Source organism: Thamnophis sirtalis, unplaced genomic scaffold, assembly GCF_051295495.1.
Source record: "Thamnophis sirtalis isolate CommonGarterSnake01/CBP01778 unplaced genomic scaffold, rThaSir2_p1.2 scaffold_8, whole genome shotgun sequence".
NCBI classification, from domain to species: Eukaryota; Metazoa; Chordata; class Lepidosauria; order Squamata; family Natricidae; genus Thamnophis; species Thamnophis sirtalis.
In genome coordinates, this window is record NW_028261388.1 from 50,041,247 (window position 1) to 50,062,716 (window position 21,470).

A 21,470-nucleotide genomic window follows, 5' to 3' on the forward strand; every position below is an offset into this window, starting at 1 on the left:
TTGCTGAGATACTGTTTGTCCCAGCCTCTGACCACACGGGATAATAAGACACCACCCAATCAGGTGGCAGGCAGGTCATGATGCTTCTGTCTGCCAGTGTGTGATGGGCGATAGACCATCACAGGGGCTGTGGGGCTATGGGGGAAGTGCAGCAGCCAAATGGCAGTGTGGCACAGCTTCAGGCACAGCTTCTGGCATTGGGAGGGTGTGTGTGGCAGCCGAATGGCAGACACTCATGGGCCAAGGCATGATGTGACTGCCCTGCTTCCCCTTCCTTCCTTTTCCTAACCCAAGCCTGAAGCCATGAACCTCTGCATTTCGGTTGCTGCGTCCCCCCATGCCAGAAGCCATTCCCCGCCCCGCCCACCGCGCCTGAAGCTGCAAGCTGCTGCCATTCAGCTGCTGTGCCCCCCCCCATGTCAGAAGCCGCTTTCTCCCCTGCCTGAAGCTGTGCCCCACCGCCGTTTGGCAGCTGCACCTTCCCCATAGCCTCACAGCCCCTGAACTCACCTATTGCCCATTGCACACTGGCAGGCAGAAGCACCATGGGTTTTGCCTGCCACTCAATTGTGGGGTAGCTAATTGTCCCATGTGGTCAAAGGCCCAGGACAAACAGTGTCTCGGCAAATGGACTGGGCCAAAGGCCCATTGGCCAGGGCAAATGGCCAGGGGAAGGCCAGCAGAGGAGTAAAACTGACTGTAAATGGGCTGAGGTGGGAGGCGAAGGAGATATGGCTAAGGGTGGGAGTCTGAAGGTCCCATTCCGCGTTGGTGCTCCCTGACGATGTTACCAGGTTTGAGTAATGAAATGTCTGCAAGAAAACAACCAAGCTCTAAGAACTAAGAATTCCCCATTTTGTGAGTATTATTTTCCTAGGAAAATCAATATTAAAAAAAATCAAAATAATCTAAAAGCAATTCATTGACAGGAAGAATTGTTTACTGAAAAAAACAGGGCTGATTTAGCCTGTTTTTCCTGATACCAGTCTTAAATGAGCTCAGTTATAATAATGTTTTGAAAATATATATGTATGAGACATCAGTCCACTTTTCATCATGCAGTTCCACTGTGCCACTGACTGATGATTAACAAAGATGCATCAAAAAAGAGCAAGCTAACAGGATGTCTGAATTTCAAATTGTATAACTAAATTTAAGCATGGTTTGCTATGTATAATTCTCCTGTGTGTTATAATGTTAACTAACACCAAATTATGCTGTTTAGTATACAATTTGGCTTGCTTACCAAGGCTTCCTTAGCTTGTTGTGGTATCCAAAGGTTATAGTAACAGTTGAACTGACAAAGCTGAGCACTGATAGACTGAAGTTCTTTATCGTAATGTTGAAACATCAGGCAAAGAGCTAAAGGATCTCGTTGAGAATTCAGGAGGTCAGTGAACACAGCAATGAGATATTCCACAATGCTTTCTTCTAAAAAGACAAAACAATAACTATAACAAAACTAAGACTAAATGCTTGTGATTTCTGAAACTGAAGTCTTCAAAGCCTAATCTAGAGAGCACCTTAAGCAAACTTCCATCAGGAAGATTAAAATTGCATGATTATCTGTACAGAAAAGCATAATATTTATTTTTCACAATAAAAATCAAACAGCTTCTTGATTTTGATTGTGCATATTGAGCATTAGGTTTTTTTAGCAACTTATGTGCAAGTTCCCCTTTTATGTGTGCTTTTACAAGAATTTTCAGTATGTTAAAACTGCATTTTATGAGGAGGCTGATTATCATTATTTTGGTGAAAAAGCAGGATAGAAATTACAGAAACAAGCAAAAATACCTCTTGTGTTTTCATCAACAAGTAACTTATTTCTTGCTTCTAAAGAAGCTGGGACAATTGCACTAAATGGAAATGTGTTCATAATCATGTCTTCACTTAAAGTACAACCAATTTCTTCATTTAAACCTTCACTATCTTCCACAAGGACATCAATCATATCTAGAACATCTAGTTTAGTAAGGAAAAAAAATACATAAAAAGATATTTCTGTGATTCAGCAGCAAACAGTGTAACCGTCTATAGAAAGAAAATAACATGTAGTATTAGCATATGCCATATGAATATGGAATCTACCTTACAAATTTTTAATTTCAAATGATAAATTGTTTATATTTTAAAATAATATGACAAACAGTAATTTTTTAACAATTAATATTTCACATTTTATTTAACAATTAAATATTGTATAGTAAAATACAATATTATTAGTAAATATTTTTAAGAATTTTAATGTTATTAAGAAAGTTAAGAATATGTACAATATTTTTGGACTATAAGACGCACCGGTGTATAAGACGCACCAAGATTTTGAAGAGGTAAGAAAAAAAGTCTTTGCCTTCCATCAGCCCCCAGCAGCACTCTGCAGGCTTCAGCAGAGCTGGGGCAAGGCAAAAACACCTGTTTTTGCAAAAAACGGCCTGTTTTTCACCCATTGTTCGCAAAAACGGAGGCGTTTTTGCCTTACCTCAGCCCTGCTGAAGCCTGCAGAGTGCTGCTGGGGGCTGATGGAAGACAAAACCGCCTCAGTTTTTACGAAAAATGGCCCATTTTTTGCAAAAATGGGATGCGGAGGCTTGGCTTCGGGAGGCCAAAAATAGCTATATTCGGTATATAAGACGCACCATTTCCACGCTCTTTTGGTGGGGGGATAGCTGCGTCTTATACTCTGAAAAATACGATACTTTAGAATTTCTATTGTAAAACAATTACAACAGTTGGGACTGACTGGAACTGAAACATCATAGAAACTCACATTTGAAATCAAGGTTATTGAGACCAGAGGTGGGTTGCTGCTAGTTCGGCCTGGTTTTCCCGAACCAGTAGTGGAATTCAGGCCTGGATCACAGAACCGGCAGCAACCCAGGCCTGCCATGCCCCGGAACCAGTTCCTTAGCTGCTGCTTGGCCACCGCCATTTTGGATTTTAGTGACTGCGTATGGCAATTCACTGTAAATTGTTCTGCGCATGCATTACATTGAACAGCGCATGTGACACATGGGTTGAGAATCGGCAGTAATGCTGGCAGCAACCCACCCCTGATTGAGACCCATCTCATCTACTAATTTAAATGTAAATCTATTCCAATTTATCCTATTTGTTTTGGCCAAATCCAATACATGTTAGCTCCCATTGGTATAAAAACAATGCAACAGGAAAAAAAAGCATTTCTTTATCAAGTGTGATGTGGAAACCTGATTATGGTTGCTTGCCAAAGTTTGGAAGAAGTCTGGGATCTATATTATCAAATGCAAACTAATGCAAACATATTGTTCCCGACTCTAGGAGGCAGTGCTCATCTCCATTTCTAAGCTGAAGAGCCCGCATTGTCCAAAGACGTTTTCTTGGTCATGTGGCAGGCATGACTAAATGCCAATGGCACATGGAACACTGTTATCTTCCCACCAAGGTAGTCCCCATTTTTCTACTTGCATTTCTACGTGCTTTTGAAGTGCTAGGTTGGCAGAAGCTGGGACAAGTAACTGCAGCTCACTCCATTACGCAGCGCTAGGGATTCGAATTGCTGAACTGCCGACCTTTCTGATTGACAAGCTCAGCGTCTTAGCCATTGAGCCACCACATCCCCTCTTTGATCCTAGTTAATATTAGTTAATGGCTTTAACTTTATACAAGATTTTATAAGTGATGGCCTTTTTAAAAATGTTGGTTTTTTTGTAAACTTTCAAGAATATTAGTGTTAGATTAGGAGAATGATTTCGAAAGAATTGGGTATACCATCAATATGAGAAATGGGTATGCTGATGTTATCAACATCTTGTTTAAATAAGTTGACCTGAAGAATGCTTGCTTCTTGAACAAAGTCTGCTGCTTTATCTGTATATGGATAAGGGTTGGTTACTACTTTGACCAAGACCTAGAAAAGGGAACAAGTATTTATTAAAAGATGAATAGAAAATAAGGCATTTTAAATTAAGGTATTATAGAGAATGAATTCTTTAATCTTCCAAAAGATAGACTGGATGTTTTTTCTATAACAAAAAAAATTCAAACCCATTTTTTAAAGATATTGCAGTAGTATGTGTTGGTTGTAAAACCAATTGATGTCATATGCATGTAACTCAGCTGAATAAAAATACAAGGAAAGCAATCAGATTTCAGAAACCCATATCTGTATTAACTTTATTCTTCAAGTAGATTCCGCAATATATACTGTAGAATATATATTTTTTGCAGAAGTTTTATCAACCAAAATAATTCCCTGAAAATCCTTTGAATGATTCTACAGCTTTATATATTTTTATTATCAGAACACAATTTAACCCAGAAAGGTACTGTAATATTGATAAACCAAATTGTATTGTGGTACTTTAAGATCTAAATGCCCATATATCACTTTGTGAGATTTTGATTTTTTATGGCAATTACTAAACTATAATTAGATACAAGTTCATACATTATACTAACCATAAGGAAATAGCTGAACTGAACTGAGACAATTTAAATCAAATTAAATTAAATATATTTAATAAGGCATGGTAAAAACTAAGTGGGATTAAGTATGATGTGTGAACTGAGCTGTAATTCACTATATAAAAATTCATTTCATGTTCTGGTAATTCCAAGTCTTAATTAAATATATAATATAAAAATGAAAATTAAGTGTATATTATTATTATTATTTCTATTATTATTTTCCAGTCTTCCTTCCAAATGGATTATTTTGAATTTTTTGGGCTATCTTTGAATAGAGCAATTTAGTTTAGTCATATTTAATCAATTAATTCTATAAGAAAAATTATCAGATTATTTATTATTCTTTAGTAAGACAAAAGATTTATAAGATCTGAAGAGAGGTCAAAGTACTATTATTCTTAATCAGTGAGCTGTTTGAGAAATAATCCTTCAGGGCTATATTAATGTCTTTCCTGCATGTCAAATTTAATTACTGCTTTCACAAGAGAGAGGAAGTAATATGTACATCAAAAATGTCACTGGAAGAATTAAGGCAAAGTTTACATAACTTTGCCATCCTTTCCAATGTCCTTTGTTAACTTTGCCACATAATACAATATCATGTGGATAAGAAAAGAGAGCCCACGCCTTTGTCAATAAGATGTAAACCTCTAATAAAAGCCTTTGTTTATCTCACTTTCTTTGTTCAATCTTCCCTGACTACAAAATGTCAGGTTCCTATAATTCATTCATAACTTTTGAAACATTTTGCTATTAGCTATTGGCATTGTTAAACTGATTAATTAGCATATTGTTTACCCTTTCCAAAAACTGAATCACGACTTCCTTTTTGGCTTCAACTGTATTATCCAAATGACTGAGCCACAATTCAAGTTCCTTCCCAGTGTACTCAAATACTCCACTGTCGTGCAAAACCTATTAAGAAAACAAGTATTATACATTCATTTTAGCGGCTATTTTTGTACAGCAACGTCTTACACTGACTGCTAACAAAAGCTGATGGCAGATTAGTCATTTACCATGACCTTTTCCATAAAAGTCTGCTATGCTTTGCTAAAAACATACAGATTATATTAAAGAATTGTGAAAGCCTTCTGCTTCTCCTCTTTCACCATTTTACATTACCTATTTCAGAAAATTAGTTTTTGTTTGTACCAGCGATTAATGCAAACTGCAACTGAAATCTCCAAGATATATGAAAAAGCAATGGTAATCACCAACAACCTGTCTAAACATACACACATGCATCTCTATTAGAAAATCATATGTGCAAACAGGTTCTCAAGGAGCATTTCTTCAGCCAGTTCAATAGTCCTGCTTACATCCAGACTGTTACTTGTTTATAGCAAATCAGTTGTTGAGTGTTAAGCAAGCAATTTATTTTCTTTTTATGATAGCTTACAAAATGAGTCATGTGGTTGTTTACAAGAACTTAGCGTCTATCTTTAGCATCTAGTTATCAGATGACAAGAGAGTGGGAAATAATTACTATCTCTCCTCCACATCCAGAGACTGCTGAAAAGAAAACCTCAAATTCCCAAAGGTTCACCACAAATGCGTCTTCCAGTTTTAGTTCAGTCCTAGAGAACATTCTCTATTTTACTCCATGCACTGATCCAACAGCTGTGCAAATGTTAAATGCAGATTTGCTAATGAGTCTCACTGCCACCCGTACAAGTGAAACAACCCTTGGCAAGCTAAAGAAGGCATTCACAGCTTGCCACTTTCAGACTATGCAAACAATGGCTCCTGAAGGATGGCATGCCAGCATTGTATAGGAAACAAAACCTGGCATCGTGGAGCCAGCAGGGTGGAAGCTTCCCACATTTTTTTTTTTAACTTACTTGCTGAAAGAAACCCAGATAAAGAAATAAACTTGTTCCTATTATGGATAGAACAGTTGCTAGGACAGCCTATTAAAAAATGGAGGATTGCTCTCTGAAATGTAAATGCAAGGGTTGCATGTGCTGATAGGTGCTAAAGAGAGGTATAGTTTATATTTCATGTTAAATGGATATGATGAATGAAGAATGAAGAAGCTTGAAGACATCCTTGAAGTTATTCAGGAAAAAAAACTTGCTTAGATGCATAAATGATTGATTTCACATATCAAACTAAGTTATCATCTAATTTATGTAATTTTTCTAACATGCAAACCTAACTACTAACTAATGATAAGATTTAGTATAAGGTGTAAATCTAGCCATTGTTGATCAGTCAGCAAACCATAGTTAAAATAAGCTATATATTTGCCTGATATATGAACCCAGTCAGTAACTACGCCCTGTGCCAATGGTTATGGACCCTGATTGGGAACAATAAAAGTAACCAACTAATTCTTTGCCAAAAATAGTTGAATTAAAAGTCTTAATTGAAAAAGTCAAGGCAAAGCCTTTTCTTTTAAACAGTCCCAACAATATGTCACTTTTGTTATACTGAGGCTGCAAACATTTATCAATTTAATTAGTAAGTTAACAGTCCAAAATATCCTAGTAGGTTTCATAGAGTTCACTGGAATTTAGTTAGATACAGGGCCACAATATTGCAGCTGAATTTAAAAAATAAGTTGTCCTGTTTGCGATATTTATTTTTCATACTTTTTAACCACCCATCTCCCTCAGATGGTTTTCAGCCCTACTGCTTCCTTTTTTAAGGCTGCAATCCTAAGCATATATTAAAAGGGGGCTGCCATTTGATTAAGTGAAATTTATTTCTGAATAAATATGCAACGGACACTAATATATTAAATATAGCCTTCATATTCAACAAACAATAGCTTCTATTAAGAATTTATCTCATATTTCTGTCAATATCATCAAGAAGCCCTATGCCAAAAGTGATTGTTCAGGAGGCAACTGGATTGTCTTGTTTTTCTTTTGAAGACGTTTCACTTCAACAAGTCCTGTTGCCTCCTGACAAAGCACCTTTGTGACAAACATGACCTGGATGACTGAGAATATCCATAGACATTTAGCTATACACTTTGGGATGAACACCCTTTGAATGGTGCAGGAGTATGAATGGATTGGCAGAAAAATTGCAGAGTTTAGGAACCTTTTGCGCTTCAGTTTGAGACAACACAGGCTCATCCCCAACAACCTGCGCCTGCCTTCAATAGTGAAGGAACACAAGACAGAAAACACCCTGCAGCCAAGAAGGCTCCACACCCATTTGCATTACTCAGGTGACCCTGAGGACACAAATAACCCCCAAGTGGCCCCAGTGACTCTCTAAAAATGCAAATGACCGGCTGTCTGCAAGGAATATAAATCCTTCCATTCCCCACCATCCAGTCAGAGCTTCAGAAGCTTCACGGAACGTCTTCAAAAGAAAAACAAGAAAGTCCAGTTGTCTCCTGAAAAAGCATCTTTATGACAACCATGACCTAGATGACTAAGAACCTCCATAGACATCTAATGGCATCTAGCAAACCATAGGTTATTGTGACTAAACTAAGCAGCTGACCCTGAAATAGGAGACCACCAATAAAATCCATTGCTATGGATAAGAGTTGGAAAGAGGGGAAAAAATCCTGGAAAAAAAGGTAGCAGTAAACCACTTGTATATTATTGTCAGAGTAACTATATCAAATTGCATCCAATTTTATGACTTTTTTGCCATGATTAAGCAAACCATGCAGTTATTAGATGAATTGTGTCTTCCCAGAGGACCTCTGACAAGCAAAGTCAATGGGGGGAGCTGGATTTGCTTAATGACCCTATGATTCACTTAATGACCACAAGGACTTAATGACCTGTAAATACCGTACTTTATCTTTTATATAAAAGATATTTTAAGATTGAACACTGTCTGGAGATGTTTGACATGCCAAGCAGAAGATCATATTTCAATCTCATAAACCAGTCTGGTACAGTGGCTAAAGAGACCAGATTAGAAATTAGGAGATTGTGAATTCTAATCCCACTTTAGCAGAAAGTCACGCTCTCTAGGAAGTAGGCAGTGGCAAACCACTTCCAAAAATGTTGCCAAAAAATCCCATATAGAATTGTCCAAGACTGCCTCAAAAGCCCTCCCCTCAAAGAAATGAGATAATTTTTAAAACTGTTAATGGATCCTCATCTGGGAACAGCACATTCAAATAGCAAGTGGTATGTTCTTCAAAAAAATAAAAACAGGGGTTGCTTATATTGCTAACTTTTAAACCCAACCTTCTAAGGCAACATTTCCCATCCAGGGCTTACAAATCCTTCTACAGATGATGCCAGTTATGTATAAGGAATGGTATGTGGAATGGAACCTAATTTGGAAAGACCAGTTTCTATGGCATGATCTCTGCTTTTGCTAGGCAAATAATAACTCACCTTAAAAATCAATTTCTTGGTTGCTATTTTGAGCTGTGAATGGGGGCTGGTGACAAACATTTTCATCAGTAGGTAAAATACAGATTTGTCACCACAAACCTTCTCAGCTGCATCCTAAAACACATTTGCATTGGTTATAGTTGAATTATTCTAGTGCTCATCACAGTAACTAATATTTTACATTAAATACATGCATTACATACATTAAATAAGTGTATAGCAGAACCAGATAAATACGGGTAGTCCCCAACATACGACTACAACTGAGCCCAAAATTTCTGTTGCTAAGTGAAACATTTGTTAATTTTGCCGCATTTTACGACCTTTCTTGTCACAGTTGTTAAGTGAATCACTGCAATTATTAAGTTAGTACCATGGTTGTTAAATTAATCTGGCTTCCCTATTGACTTCGCTTGTAAGGTCGCAAAAGGGGATCACATGACTTTGGGACACTGCAGCGGTCATAAATATGAGTCAGCTGCCAAGCAACTGAACTTTGATCATGTGACCATGGGGATGCAGTAATGATTGTAAGTGAGAAATATGGTCATAAGTCACTTTTTTCAGTGCCATTGTAGCATTGGACAGTCACTAAATAAATTGTTGTAAGTTGAGGACTACCTGTAATGAAGCATAGCAAGAATCAATATTTTCATATTCCATATTTTGAATTGGAGAAACAATAAACAATGTGCTATTTACTAAAAGCAAAACACAATATGTACAAATGTATCTTTGTAAGACCAATGAAAATGTCACAAAATATCAAGCTGGTGTCAATGTTTAGTGACCACACAGACATATTTCCTACAAGCTGATCAGTTCTCCAACATGCTGCACTGCCCAAAGTCACTCCCTGTGAGATGGAAAGCCATATAAATGTATTCTATATTATAAATAAAATATAATAATGTCCCATCAATGTACACAGTGCTGCTGTAATTAAGTCCATCTACAATGCTGCTGGTCTCCCTCTTCTTCTTTCCTTCCCTCTTTCAAACATTATAGAATTTATAAGAGAGTAAGGTCTTCGCATAATGTGCCCAAACTAGGATAATTTGAGTCTGAGCATTTCTGCCAAGTGAAACTGTAAACTGAGGATTACTTGCACCTGTTAATTTAGTCTTTTTCATATTTAAACTTAGTCCAATTTTTTTCACTGTGCTTCTTGACATTCATTACTAAAGACTGCAGGTCATTTGCATGTTGTTATTAGAATACTGTCACCAGTATAGAGAAGGCTACTAACATTTCTCCCTTCTTTCGTATTGGCATATAGACTGAATTTTTTAATCAATAACTATCTGTTCATGGACACCCTTTAGTGTAACAATTCTCTCCAAGGCAAAGTTTGCAATTTGCTCTAAGTTTAATTTCATCTAATTTATTAGTCATCTTTGAAGCAATCTCTTCATTTTTATTCCTAATTTTTTATTGCATTTCACATTATGGTTCCCTCTTAATAATGTTCAGGACTTTAAAGCAATTTCTAAAAATGGTGAGTATTATGGTGAGTATTATGGAGGCTAGTAGACTTTATTCTTCCGTTTAGGTGGACCTGCACATGAGCAGTTTGTGATTTGTTTTCTACAATACCCTGGGCCATATCTTCACTGTTATAACTGACTTCTTTTACTTCCTGTTTACTTCCATCTGTGGAGGTCCATATACACAGACAAAGTTTGGTTGCTGAAACCAAAGAAATCGTTAGATTGGCAGAAATCAGTAAGTCATTCTCCTGCTTCCTATTTCCTAGGTCATACAGTCCAATTAGGTTCTTTCATTATTTCCAACTTTGCATTCCAATCTCCAACCGCAAGCAGTATATTTTGCTTGCATGTTCCCAGTGTTGATGATTTCAAATTGAACTCATCAAACTCCACTTCTTGCATCAGTGGTTGGAGCATAAACTTGGATAATTGCCACATTAAAGGTTGCCCACAAAGTTTAATTCATATTATTCACTCATTGATTTCACTGCCCTCAAGTACTGTTTTTGCAATAATCTTCCAACAATGAATTCAACACCCTTCTGTATTTTATATCCTTAGTAAATAGTATGTTCTTCTGATTGAAAAATGCTCACTAACCCATTTCAATTCGTTGAGGCCTAAGTTGTAAATGTGTAATTTGTTCATTTGTTCATTTAATCTTTTACTACTGTGAGCTTTCCTGTGTTCATGCTTTTTATGTTCCATGTTCCCAGCTTCAAAGAGTTTTTCCCCTAGACCTGAGATGGCGAATCTGTGGCATGCGGAGCCATTTGTCAGGACACACTTAAGTTGTCTATTGCTGAATTTACGGTTTGCTCGTAGGGCGGGGGAGGCTGTTTTCGCCCTCCCCATGATCCTCTAAAGCCTCTGGGGCCTGAGAGGGCGAAAAAAGCATGCCAAAAATGGAGGGGAGTGCTGGTCGTGCACACATGCACGCTGTGGTCGTGCGCATGGCACACCCGTGCACGACCCCCCCTGCACGTGAGCCAAAAAAGATTCGCCATCAATGCCCTAGACAGCAATATCCCTGCTGCCTGATTTAGATTCTTGCTTGCTGTAGATTTTACCACTTCAAGGACCAAATCTTCCTCTTACGTTGTGTAAACAGAACCTTAAATGATGCAAAAATCTCTTTTCAAATGATGTTTATGCAGCATTGCAGAGACAGCAGAGACATAGAAGGTCAGCACAGCAATAGGTACAGCCTATAACTGGTGATAAATACAGGCACATATCTAAATATCATAGATATCACTCTTACCTGTATTCTGAACCAGGAAAACTTATTTGCAGGCAGCTCAAGAGCCAGTTTGAGAATATGATAATGCAGAACAGGACAAATTTCCTGTTGCAATCCTTTTTCAGTAAAAATACCTATGATTTGAAAAAGATATAGTTGCTGATTAAAGTTAAATCAAAGATAAAATAACCAAACTAAATAAAAAATCCAAGCAGCATTATACATTAAGATGTTTGGACAGCAAGATGGGCAGCATATATTTAATTAAAAAATATATTTTAGCATCACAACACTGTCTGTCTGTCTATCTCGATCATCTATTGATTATCTATGTCACACATTTATTTACCCATGTAGTATGGCTGTAATATAATTATTTATCCTTCTTGTTATCTTCTTTACTTCCTCCCTCTTATTGGTCTTATTATTATTATCATTATTCTGTTGCTCTGCATGTACCGAGAGAGCTTCTGCACTAGAGACAAATGCCTTGTGCATCCAATCACACTTGCTCAACTAAAGTATTCAATTCAGTTCAATAAACTATTCAATTTCTAGAACTGTTTGACTCCAAAAAGATTGTGGGTGACTTATACATTTAAACAAGGAGAGAGTATCAAAAAGATATCACAAAGAAAATAACACAAACACAATATTAAAAAAGACATCAGCAGTCCAGACAAACAATAAAAACTTTCTCTTCTACTTTCTCTCCCAAAAACCCAGTCTAAAGGACCTTAACAACCACCCTAATTCAAGATCTGCAGGAACATCCAGGTTTTCAAAGCTGTTTAAAATCGCTGTGGAGATGGTGTTCCAAGAACTCAGTCTATCACTCTTACTACAATTGAGTTTGAGCCTTTCTCAACATACACACACCCTGGGTGCTGGAACAAGACTTATCATCATAACTGAACCCAACAGATTATCTCACCCAGCAGGTTGACCTGGAGGGGCACAACCATAAAGCTCTGAGGCACCCATAAAGGAGTTTGAATTTTATCTTTTCTCTTCCCCTACCAATTATCAATTGAAATTGGCTGAGGCAAAATGAGAAGTGTAACAATTCCATATCTCCCACTTCCAATTCCTGTACTCAGTCCAGAAGATACCACAATCAAGTATACTGAAAGCCACCAAGTCATTAAGGAGAGTCAGGATACTTATTCCTCTCCCATTCCATCTTTGCAGTCCCTATTCAATTAATGGCATCCTAGTGAAATGCCTCAGCCTAAAACAAAGCTAAAGGGATTCAAATCTTGTCTCCCCCTGCATCACAATACTGATCTTAATATGAATTTTAAAAGTTTGGGAAAATGAAAAGGTCTTCATCTGGAATTGAAATCACCAAATGTAAGATTACCTAGGGAGAAGATTCTAAAATTTTAGGAGACCAAACTCAAGTTCAATCAACTTTTTCAATACTCATCTGCATCTTTCAACTGTGACTATGGCTCCTGAAGTTGCAAAGCACTTGCAAAGAAACTGAAAATATCAAGTTTACCCTGATTCCAGAAGCCCCAGAAGAAAAAACAGGAGTCAGCCTTCAATAGTATAAGGACTATAGCAGCCACTATGTAGGACAAACAAATAGAAGACTAACAGAGCACATCCATGAACACCAAGCAGAAGTCAGAAGACATGGTGAAAACTCCTTAATTTCACAACACATGGACAGATTCAACCATAGTTTCAATTAGGAAATTGTGAGTATCCTAGATCAAGCCATATAGAGATAAACTATGCCTACATATTGTGCAAAAGAGACAATCAAAAAGCCAAAAAGAAACAAAAAAACCAATACAACTCCCCACCAGAAATCAACATGCACATGAACAAAGAGTAACACCAAAATTAACCTTGAGCAATAGTCAAAAAGTAAACAATACCCTAAGCAAGGACTACCAATTCAGACAAGCTAACCATAAACAACAACCTAATCAAGGAACCACTAAGAACAATCCCACTAGCACTGATAGGGCAAGTCACTAATATATAAAAATAAGAGCAAACCCAACTCCCTTCTAGCATTGATAATGTTACCTAGTTTGATAATGAAATATCTGCAATAAAACCACCACGCTCAGAGTACCAAGGACCCCACAGATCGATCAATTATCTATCTATTTATCTATCTATCTATCTATCTATCTATCTATCTATCATCTATCTATCTATCTATCTATCTATCTATCTATCATCTATCTATCTATCTATCTATCTATCTATCTATCTATCTATCTATCATCTATGGCAGCCCATCTTATACAGTGGTGTAAGTATACTTATCTTGCAGATTGTTAGCTAAAGTGCTAGACAAGACCCTCCTTTATAAATATTATTTTAGGTGTATTCCCATTTAACTAGAGTATGCTTAACATTACCTTTTATTAATTTGCTAAAATCAAAGTTGCTCTGTGCTACTAAGTGAGGAACAACTTGTTGATAAAGGCATATAACTTGAAGTAAAACAGCTTTCAGAAGAGTGATTTCTACATCATCCAAGCCTAGAAAAATCAGATTGACAGATTTAAAAAAACAAAAAACAAAGAAATGTCATAAAATAAAATCCCATTTTATTTTCATTTTACGATATCAGTGTTTTTTTTCTCTACACATAGTACAATTCTGAAAAATAGCTACCACCAATATATGTAATTTAAAAACGAATCAACTGATAGCAAATCTAGGGAATTAAAATGAAGTTCTAAAAGTTTAATCCTGGCCCTTTGGATGTTTAGAATGAATTCTACCCCCTCCTCTGGGTCAGTAACCACTGCCAGCGTTGTTGTGGTGCTGTTTGGTGGAAAAAGAAAGAAATTACAAAGTATTGATGCATAAGACTTTTGTGTTTTATGTCTAAATGAGAAGGAAAGAAACTTTAGCAGGGCTGTTTGTCTGCCAAGTCAGAATATGCAAAATTAAGAACTCTTAAGGAATATGTCCCAAAGGTGCTTTTTTCAAGGCAAATAGACTTTCTAGTTTTTCTTCGAAGACGTTTCGCTTCTCATCCCAGAAGTTTCTTCAGCTCTGACTGGATGGTGGTGAATGGAAGGATTTGGGACAACCTTGACCTGGATGATTGAGAATCTCCATAGACATTCTTAAGGAATATATTTCTCAAGAGACAAGTGATACTTGCTTTATACTAAATAATAGTTTGCTAGTTAGTGACTTTGTATGGTTTGTCAACTTAGCCGCTATAGGTTATAAACCATGGTTTATTAAATAGCCAATTCTATGAAACCAAAAAACAGTGATTTAATAGTGCTTTACACTATCCAGGAATTAGTGTGAAGTGTAAAGTAAGTGTAAAGGTAAGGATAGAAAATATCCTTAATGGCTTTCTTGCAAGAATCTCTTTATTCAGAATTTTGCACAGGACTGGGTTGTTAACAGTCTATAAAACAAGGGTTTCAGAAAGGATATCTAATAATTTTATCACATATTAAAATATAACTTTCATATTAAATAGAGCTTGTCAAAGAACAGCTCAAGGCCAACATGAAGTATCAGATATTTTCAGTCACTGGGTTAAAAGTACAAATCTGTAAGTACATACAATGACCCTTACCATGCTCTTTGTTTGTTTCATTTGTTTCCTCCTTATAAGAAGCAACTTCTGTTCCTTTCTCTTTCTGTCCTTCTTGAGCCTTATCTTGTTTTAGTAAGGACTGCCAGACGGCGATTATGCTAGTCATATCTGGTAAAAGCTAGGTTTTAAAGATTGTTATATTATGTTGTACAAAGCAGAAGTATGGGAGAAAAATAAAAAAATCTGCATTTATGCAAAACTTTGCAGGTTATTTACCTGTTTTGAATATATTAACAAGAAAGATTATTTTTTCCTGTAAATTACTTTAATCTATCATTATTCCCCTATTCAAATTTGATTTGTCCCATTTAATATCCTACTTGTTTGCTCTTACATTCATTCCAATGTAGCTACCAAATAATTTCTAAAGCATAGGTGTTTGTAGCCAGGGGGTAAATTATATTTATTTATTTTTATTTTTATTTTTATTTTTATTTTTATTTTTATTTTTATTTTTATTTTTATTTTTATTTTTATTTTTATTTTTATTTTTATATATATATATATATATATATATATATATATATATATATATATATATATATATATATATATATATATATATATATATGATGTCATTAATATGATAATCATCAAGGGGCGCTGCAGATGCTACTAGGATAAAGGAATAATAAAAAGGGAAACCATAAATGTGTACTAGCTCCATTAGACCTATGCCTATGTCTGTTGCCCCGTATTTCAGATATATAGTTAAGAAAATGTTATTTTGCATTTTTCACATTATTCTAAAAATTATACATTTACACTCGGCACCAATATAAATATGAAATTAAATTTGTGAAAAGTTTATAAATATTGTTAAAACCAAAGAACGTTTACAGTTTCTTCCAAATCACTAGTAGTATATAAACCAATATACTAAAGAAAAAAAAGACCTAATGAAATAGATATTTATATCCACAGCTGCCAGAAAAAAGGAGGAAGAATAAAAGACAGCACATTTCTTCTTCATCAAACTGCAAGTCAAGCCTGTTTTCATTTCTTTTTTTAAGACTGTACCTTACTAAGTGCTTCCCGGTACTGCTGAACAAATTCCTTCATGATTAGTGGAGTATAGATTTCTGACTTCTCCCATATCTTCTCATTCTGACAATAGTCAATATTTTTCATTGCTCTTTTCAGAATAGTTGTTATCAGTGAAAATATAGTATGCTTCACTGTTTTACTGGCTATCTAAAATTTAAACATGGAAACAATTACTTCGCCTTATCTTCATCTTGCACAATTTAACTATGTTTTCTAAAGTTAACTACGGTAATAACAATCTACAGCATGAAGGGGAAACAAGTCAACTGTAAATATAGACAAGAGGAAAGAGGAAAAAAAGGATGCATCAAATGAATTTGAATCCAAAAAAGAGATATAAACCCCAAAATGTTTAAATAAAAAGACTTTTAAAAGTAGCATGCCCAGTCGCTTTTGACATAGTGCCTCTCTTGGGGAAATCAGTTATTATCATTTTCTGCAAAATGGTATGCTTTGGATATGTTGGACTGTCAGTCCCATCATTTGCGGTCAATATGATCCAATGAAATGTTGCAATGAATTGCTGTTTAAAATTAACAGAAGATGCAAAGCAAGGAACTGGAGTTATTGTCTAGATTCATACACTATGCTATATCATAATGTGGTTTATGCTGTTACTGCAATATTTGAACCAGATCAGTTGGTTTATTCAATAAATCAGGTTTAAAAAATCCTGATGTTGTATGTTTGTAAAAATAATATAAGTTGGATATAAAAAAACAAACAAATAAAGCATGATAGTGAAGATTCTGATTGAAAAATGTCATATTAACCTGAAAGCATCCATGTTCTTACACTCACAATTCTTAAGGTAAAATGAAAACAGATGGGAAAAAATGCATACTATGTTGTGGACACAGATACCAAAATAATAAAAGTTTACAAAACAACAAAGCTGGAGAGAGGACATATATTTAGTTAATAAACTTTCCTGTCTATCTTTTCAGTTACAAGCATAAATTGAAATGATTTACCAGTTAAATTTAACAATAGTTCTCTGACAATAAATTTATTTTAAAAAAACATCTCTCTTTCCACCTTGTTTCAAGAATTTCAGATACTGCCGCACATTTCTACTTGTCCATTTTATCTTGCATGTGGATTAGGTAAACAATGTGGTCTCAAGTTGCCCAAAGAGCTATATGAATCAGGATGCCTTTATTATACACAGCACTTATTGTTTTTAATATAGCAGCGTACACAGTATACAGACTTCAAAAATTATTCAGAAGCATAGATAGATGCAAAATGATGTAATGAGTTCAACTTATTAAAACAGTGGTTTTAGACTCATTTACAAACTTGCAAAAATATACAGCTGCCCTAAAGAAGTGCCACGCTTGTGATCAAAAATATTTTTTCCAAATAATGTTAAAAATTTAGAGTAGACCTTATCCAGGTAGGATAACAAAGCTAATAATGTTAACAAAGATCTATTACTACTATATTTTCAAAAGTGAAGTTCTTTATTAGTGCCATTCAGAGCAAATTGGAAAATCTGACTTTTATTCTTACTGTTAGCACTGCACTCTAACACTGAGGTTATTTTTATTTGCAGATTAATAAAACAACAATATATTACATTTTAATAGTGCCTTATTTTAATAAGCCATAGTTAAAATTAAATTCTGGGCAGACCTAATGCTATTAAGACAAAAATCTCCATGTGCCTTTTCTGAAGGAAAAAGGGTGAGAACTGCATGGATTGGTTTTCATGATGCATTTTGTTTTGTTTTTTTCAAAATATACTGTTAGTACAATAGGAGAGGGAAAGTAGGATAGAGAAGAGAAGGATCACACTTAAGAATGTGGCACCATCAAAGCTGACACTAGCCAGAGCATAGAACAACTCAAAGAAGTAGTGCAAGATGAGAAGATATGGAGACACTTGGCCCATAGAATCGCCAAGAGTCATACACAACTGAATGGAAAACATCAGCAGCAGCAGTATGGAATAAGTTCTTACATTTAAACCTTGGGTAAACATGGCTTTATTGCACACTGCAGGTACTGTAGTCACTTTCACCATAGAAAGCAATTTAGGAAGTGGAATAAACTCAGTGGTTTTAAAAGCATTGGAAACTTCTGGCTGAGCTTCATAGATCTGAAATTAAAAACACAAAACATGTACATACAAGTAAATATATAATATAGATACCCAAACCTAAGTGATGCAATAGTAGCTATAGTCAATTCAGCTAGATCCATGGTAGTCTATAAATGTTCAATTGCATATGAAAAGAAAAAATGGAGAACTGAAAACACTAGCAGGAGAGATCATTACTGAAACAGGAAAACTTACTAATTAGGGACACACACTTTTCAAGTATAGCATTTGAATCCCATGTTTGCAGATCTTGCTGAAAAACAATATTCAGCAAGTTCTGAAACACGGGATTCAAATGCTATACTTCCATTTGTCGGCTGTGACCAGGGGGGCATTTGCCCAGGTTCGCCTGGTGCACCAATTGCGTCCCTACCTGAACCGGGAGGCACTCGCAACAATCACTCATGCCCTTGTCACCTCAAGACTGGACTACTGCAATGCGCTCTACATGGGGCAGCCCCTGAAGAGCATTCAGAGACTTCAGTTTGTCCAGAATGCAGCCACGCGAGCAATTGTGGGTGCACCCCAGTACACCCACGTTACACCTATCCTCCGCGAGCTGCACTGGCTGCCCATTGGTCTCCGGATACGCTTCAAAGTGCTAGTCGTCACTTATAAAGCCCTTCATGGTATTGGAGGGAGGGGGACAGGGGAGAGGAATTAGAGATATGAATCCTTTTCTATTAACTCTACTCTCCTTTGATTTTCAAGATTTTTCTTAACTCATTGTCACCTTTTGAAGTCAGAGAAGGATCTGTTAATGATCTTTCCCAAACATTCTCCATCATCTTTCTCCATCCACTTTCCTATATCTGTTCCCCACGAACCACCCTCACATAAAATTGTAGCAACTAATATCAACTAATAGCAACTAATATCCACCAAGCTGGTAGGATACACAAGGAAAGGTTGATCTATTATCTTTCAGGCTGGCTACATTTTCCACAAATAACTAGTGATAACTAGTAGCACCAAATAACACAGTACTAAGCTAATCTTTAGTTAAAAGGCTTACCAGCAATTCAATCTATAGAGGGGATCTGGTACAATGATATAAGAATTCAATAAACACAGGGAAAGACAAGGAATTGCTTTTATAATTAATTTATAAAACTCAGCAGATGCTGTACTATATTTGAGGGAGTTCACTTATTAAATCATATGAAGCCTATATTATACCAATTGCACTGGCATTTCCAAGCCAAACTGATATTTTAATAGGTTGAATACATGATTACTGGATATGACTTTGATAATTTGATCGGAGGTATGAATGGCACTGAGTTAGAGGCACCTCTTTTTCCCCTTTCAAAATAAAGCAAAAGCTAAAAGAGTTTGTAGTTTTGTAGTTTTATTGACATTTATAGGCCGCCCTTTTCCCTGAGGGGACTCAGGGCGGCTTACAATCAATGGGAAGGGAGTGTAAGACAAAACACAAGAAAGAAAGAAAATGTGAATAAAAAAAATAAACCAATAAAACACAACATTCATTCAGCATTCAGGTGGGGCGAGGTTCGGATCTTATCCCCAGGCCTGACGGGATAGCCAGATCTTGAGGGCTGTGCGGAAGGTCTGGACGGTGGTGAGGGTACGAATCTCCACGGGGAGATCGTTCCAAAGCGTCGGAGCTGCAACTGAGAAGGCTCTCCTCCGCGTAGTTGCCAGTCGGCACTGACTGGCGGATGGAATTCGGAGGAGGCCTACTCTATGCGATCTGATGGGACAGAGGGAGGCAATTGGCAGAAGGCGGTCTCTCAGATAGTCAGATCCACTACCATGGAGTAAGTTTGCAAACTTATAGATGTACTGTGATTTACTACGTGGGAGAGGAGAAACCTCAATGAATTCACTAATATTTTTTCCAGGCAGAAATTTATATAACTAGACTATAAATGCCATATTTTTCAGACTATAAGACGCTCCGTAAGACACACCTAACTTTTGGGGAGGAAAACAAGGGAAATAATCTGTCTCTGGCCAGCATCCATCTGGTATTCATCTGGCCCATTTGCCGCCACGGCCCATTTGTCGCTACAGCCCGTTTGCCGCTACGGCCTGTTCACCACCACCACCGCAGCTCGTTCTGGAACAGTTGATTGGCGCTGCAGGAACCCCCTTCCTCCCCCACCCACCCCCGCCGCAATATTCATTGTATAAGATGCACAGACATTTCTCCCACTTTTTTGGGGGGTGGAAAAGCACATCTTATACTCCGAAAAATACGGTAATCCCAAAGAATTAGGAAATACAGATCTTTTACATTTGCATTTTGATCACAATATTAATTTGCATATTTGAAACTTATACAAGCTTACAATCCACTTCTGCATTATTTATTAATTATATTTTTATCCCGCCTTTATTATTTTTATAAGTAACTCCAGGTGGCGAACATACATAATACTCCTTCATCCACCTATTTTCCCACAATAACAACCCTGTGAGGTTAGACTAAAAGAGTGATTCTAATTTGATTTGAACTTACTCAAATTAAGCTACATTTGTTTTAATATAGCCTTTCTTTCTGATTCTGTCCACATAAATAATACAAGATTTTTAAAAAATAATTCTTACCTGTGAGACCTGCAGTCATATAAAATCTGCAGATCAGATATTATTTAGAAGAGGGGGGAGAAAAGGAGATTTTTACAAGTTGAGTTTGTGAGATTTTAAAATTATACTGTATCTAAATAATATACTTCTGAATTACTTTGCCCTCAATTATTTGATATAATATATGCAGGATAGATAGCCAGTTTGGTCTAGTACAGTGGTTCCCAAACCTTTTCAGTTCACCACCCCCTTGGTAATACAAACTGATCCTCAGTGCCCCCCACCCAGTGGTGGAATTCAATTTTTTTTCTACTGTTTCTGTGGGCGTGGCTGGGGGTCATGTGACTGGGCTGTTTGCACGATGGAAGGAAGATAGTAACAGTAAAATTCAAAACTCTAACAATTAATTGCACATTTATTCAAAATCCAATTTAAAAACCTTTTTAGTTAATGTTAATTCAACAAAATTGTTGAACATGATCCAATGATACCAGGTTTTCAAAGACTGATAGTCATTTATCAAGAACCTTAGTGACTAGTAACTTAGTAAACTCAGTAAAGTTTAGTAACTACTTCACTGTTCAGTAAATTCTTAATGTGATGGATGGGCTTGATGAAAGGATACCAGTTTCCCAATGCCTGGTTTTAAGTCACTTAGCAGGAG

At 36.3% G+C, this 21,470-nt stretch overlaps 1 protein-coding gene across 1 annotated transcript in view; it reads right to left on the reverse strand.

The window, feature by feature from the left end:
• The window catches only part of URB1 (URB1 ribosome biogenesis factor), a 59,858-nt gene that overhangs the window by 27,598 nt on the left and 10,790 nt on the right, over positions 1–21,470 (reverse strand). Inside the window, exons 10-19 of the mRNA XM_087721597.1 lie at positions 18,113–18,250; positions 16,120–16,293; positions 15,079–15,217; positions 13,889–14,011; positions 11,526–11,638; positions 8,772–8,885; positions 5,248–5,364; positions 3,751–3,889; positions 1,798–1,965; positions 1,247–1,431 (exon numbers count right to left, since the gene is read on the reverse strand). Of these exons, the coding sequence (XP_087577723.1) occupies positions 1,247–1,431; positions 1,798–1,965; positions 3,751–3,889; positions 5,248–5,364; positions 8,772–8,885; positions 11,526–11,638; positions 13,889–14,011; positions 15,079–15,217; positions 16,120–16,293; positions 18,113–18,250 (1,410 nt within the window). The remainder of the gene's footprint in view (positions 1–1,246; positions 1,432–1,797; positions 1,966–3,750; positions 3,890–5,247; positions 5,365–8,771; positions 8,886–11,525; positions 11,639–13,888; positions 14,012–15,078; positions 15,218–16,119; positions 16,294–18,112; positions 18,251–21,470) is intronic.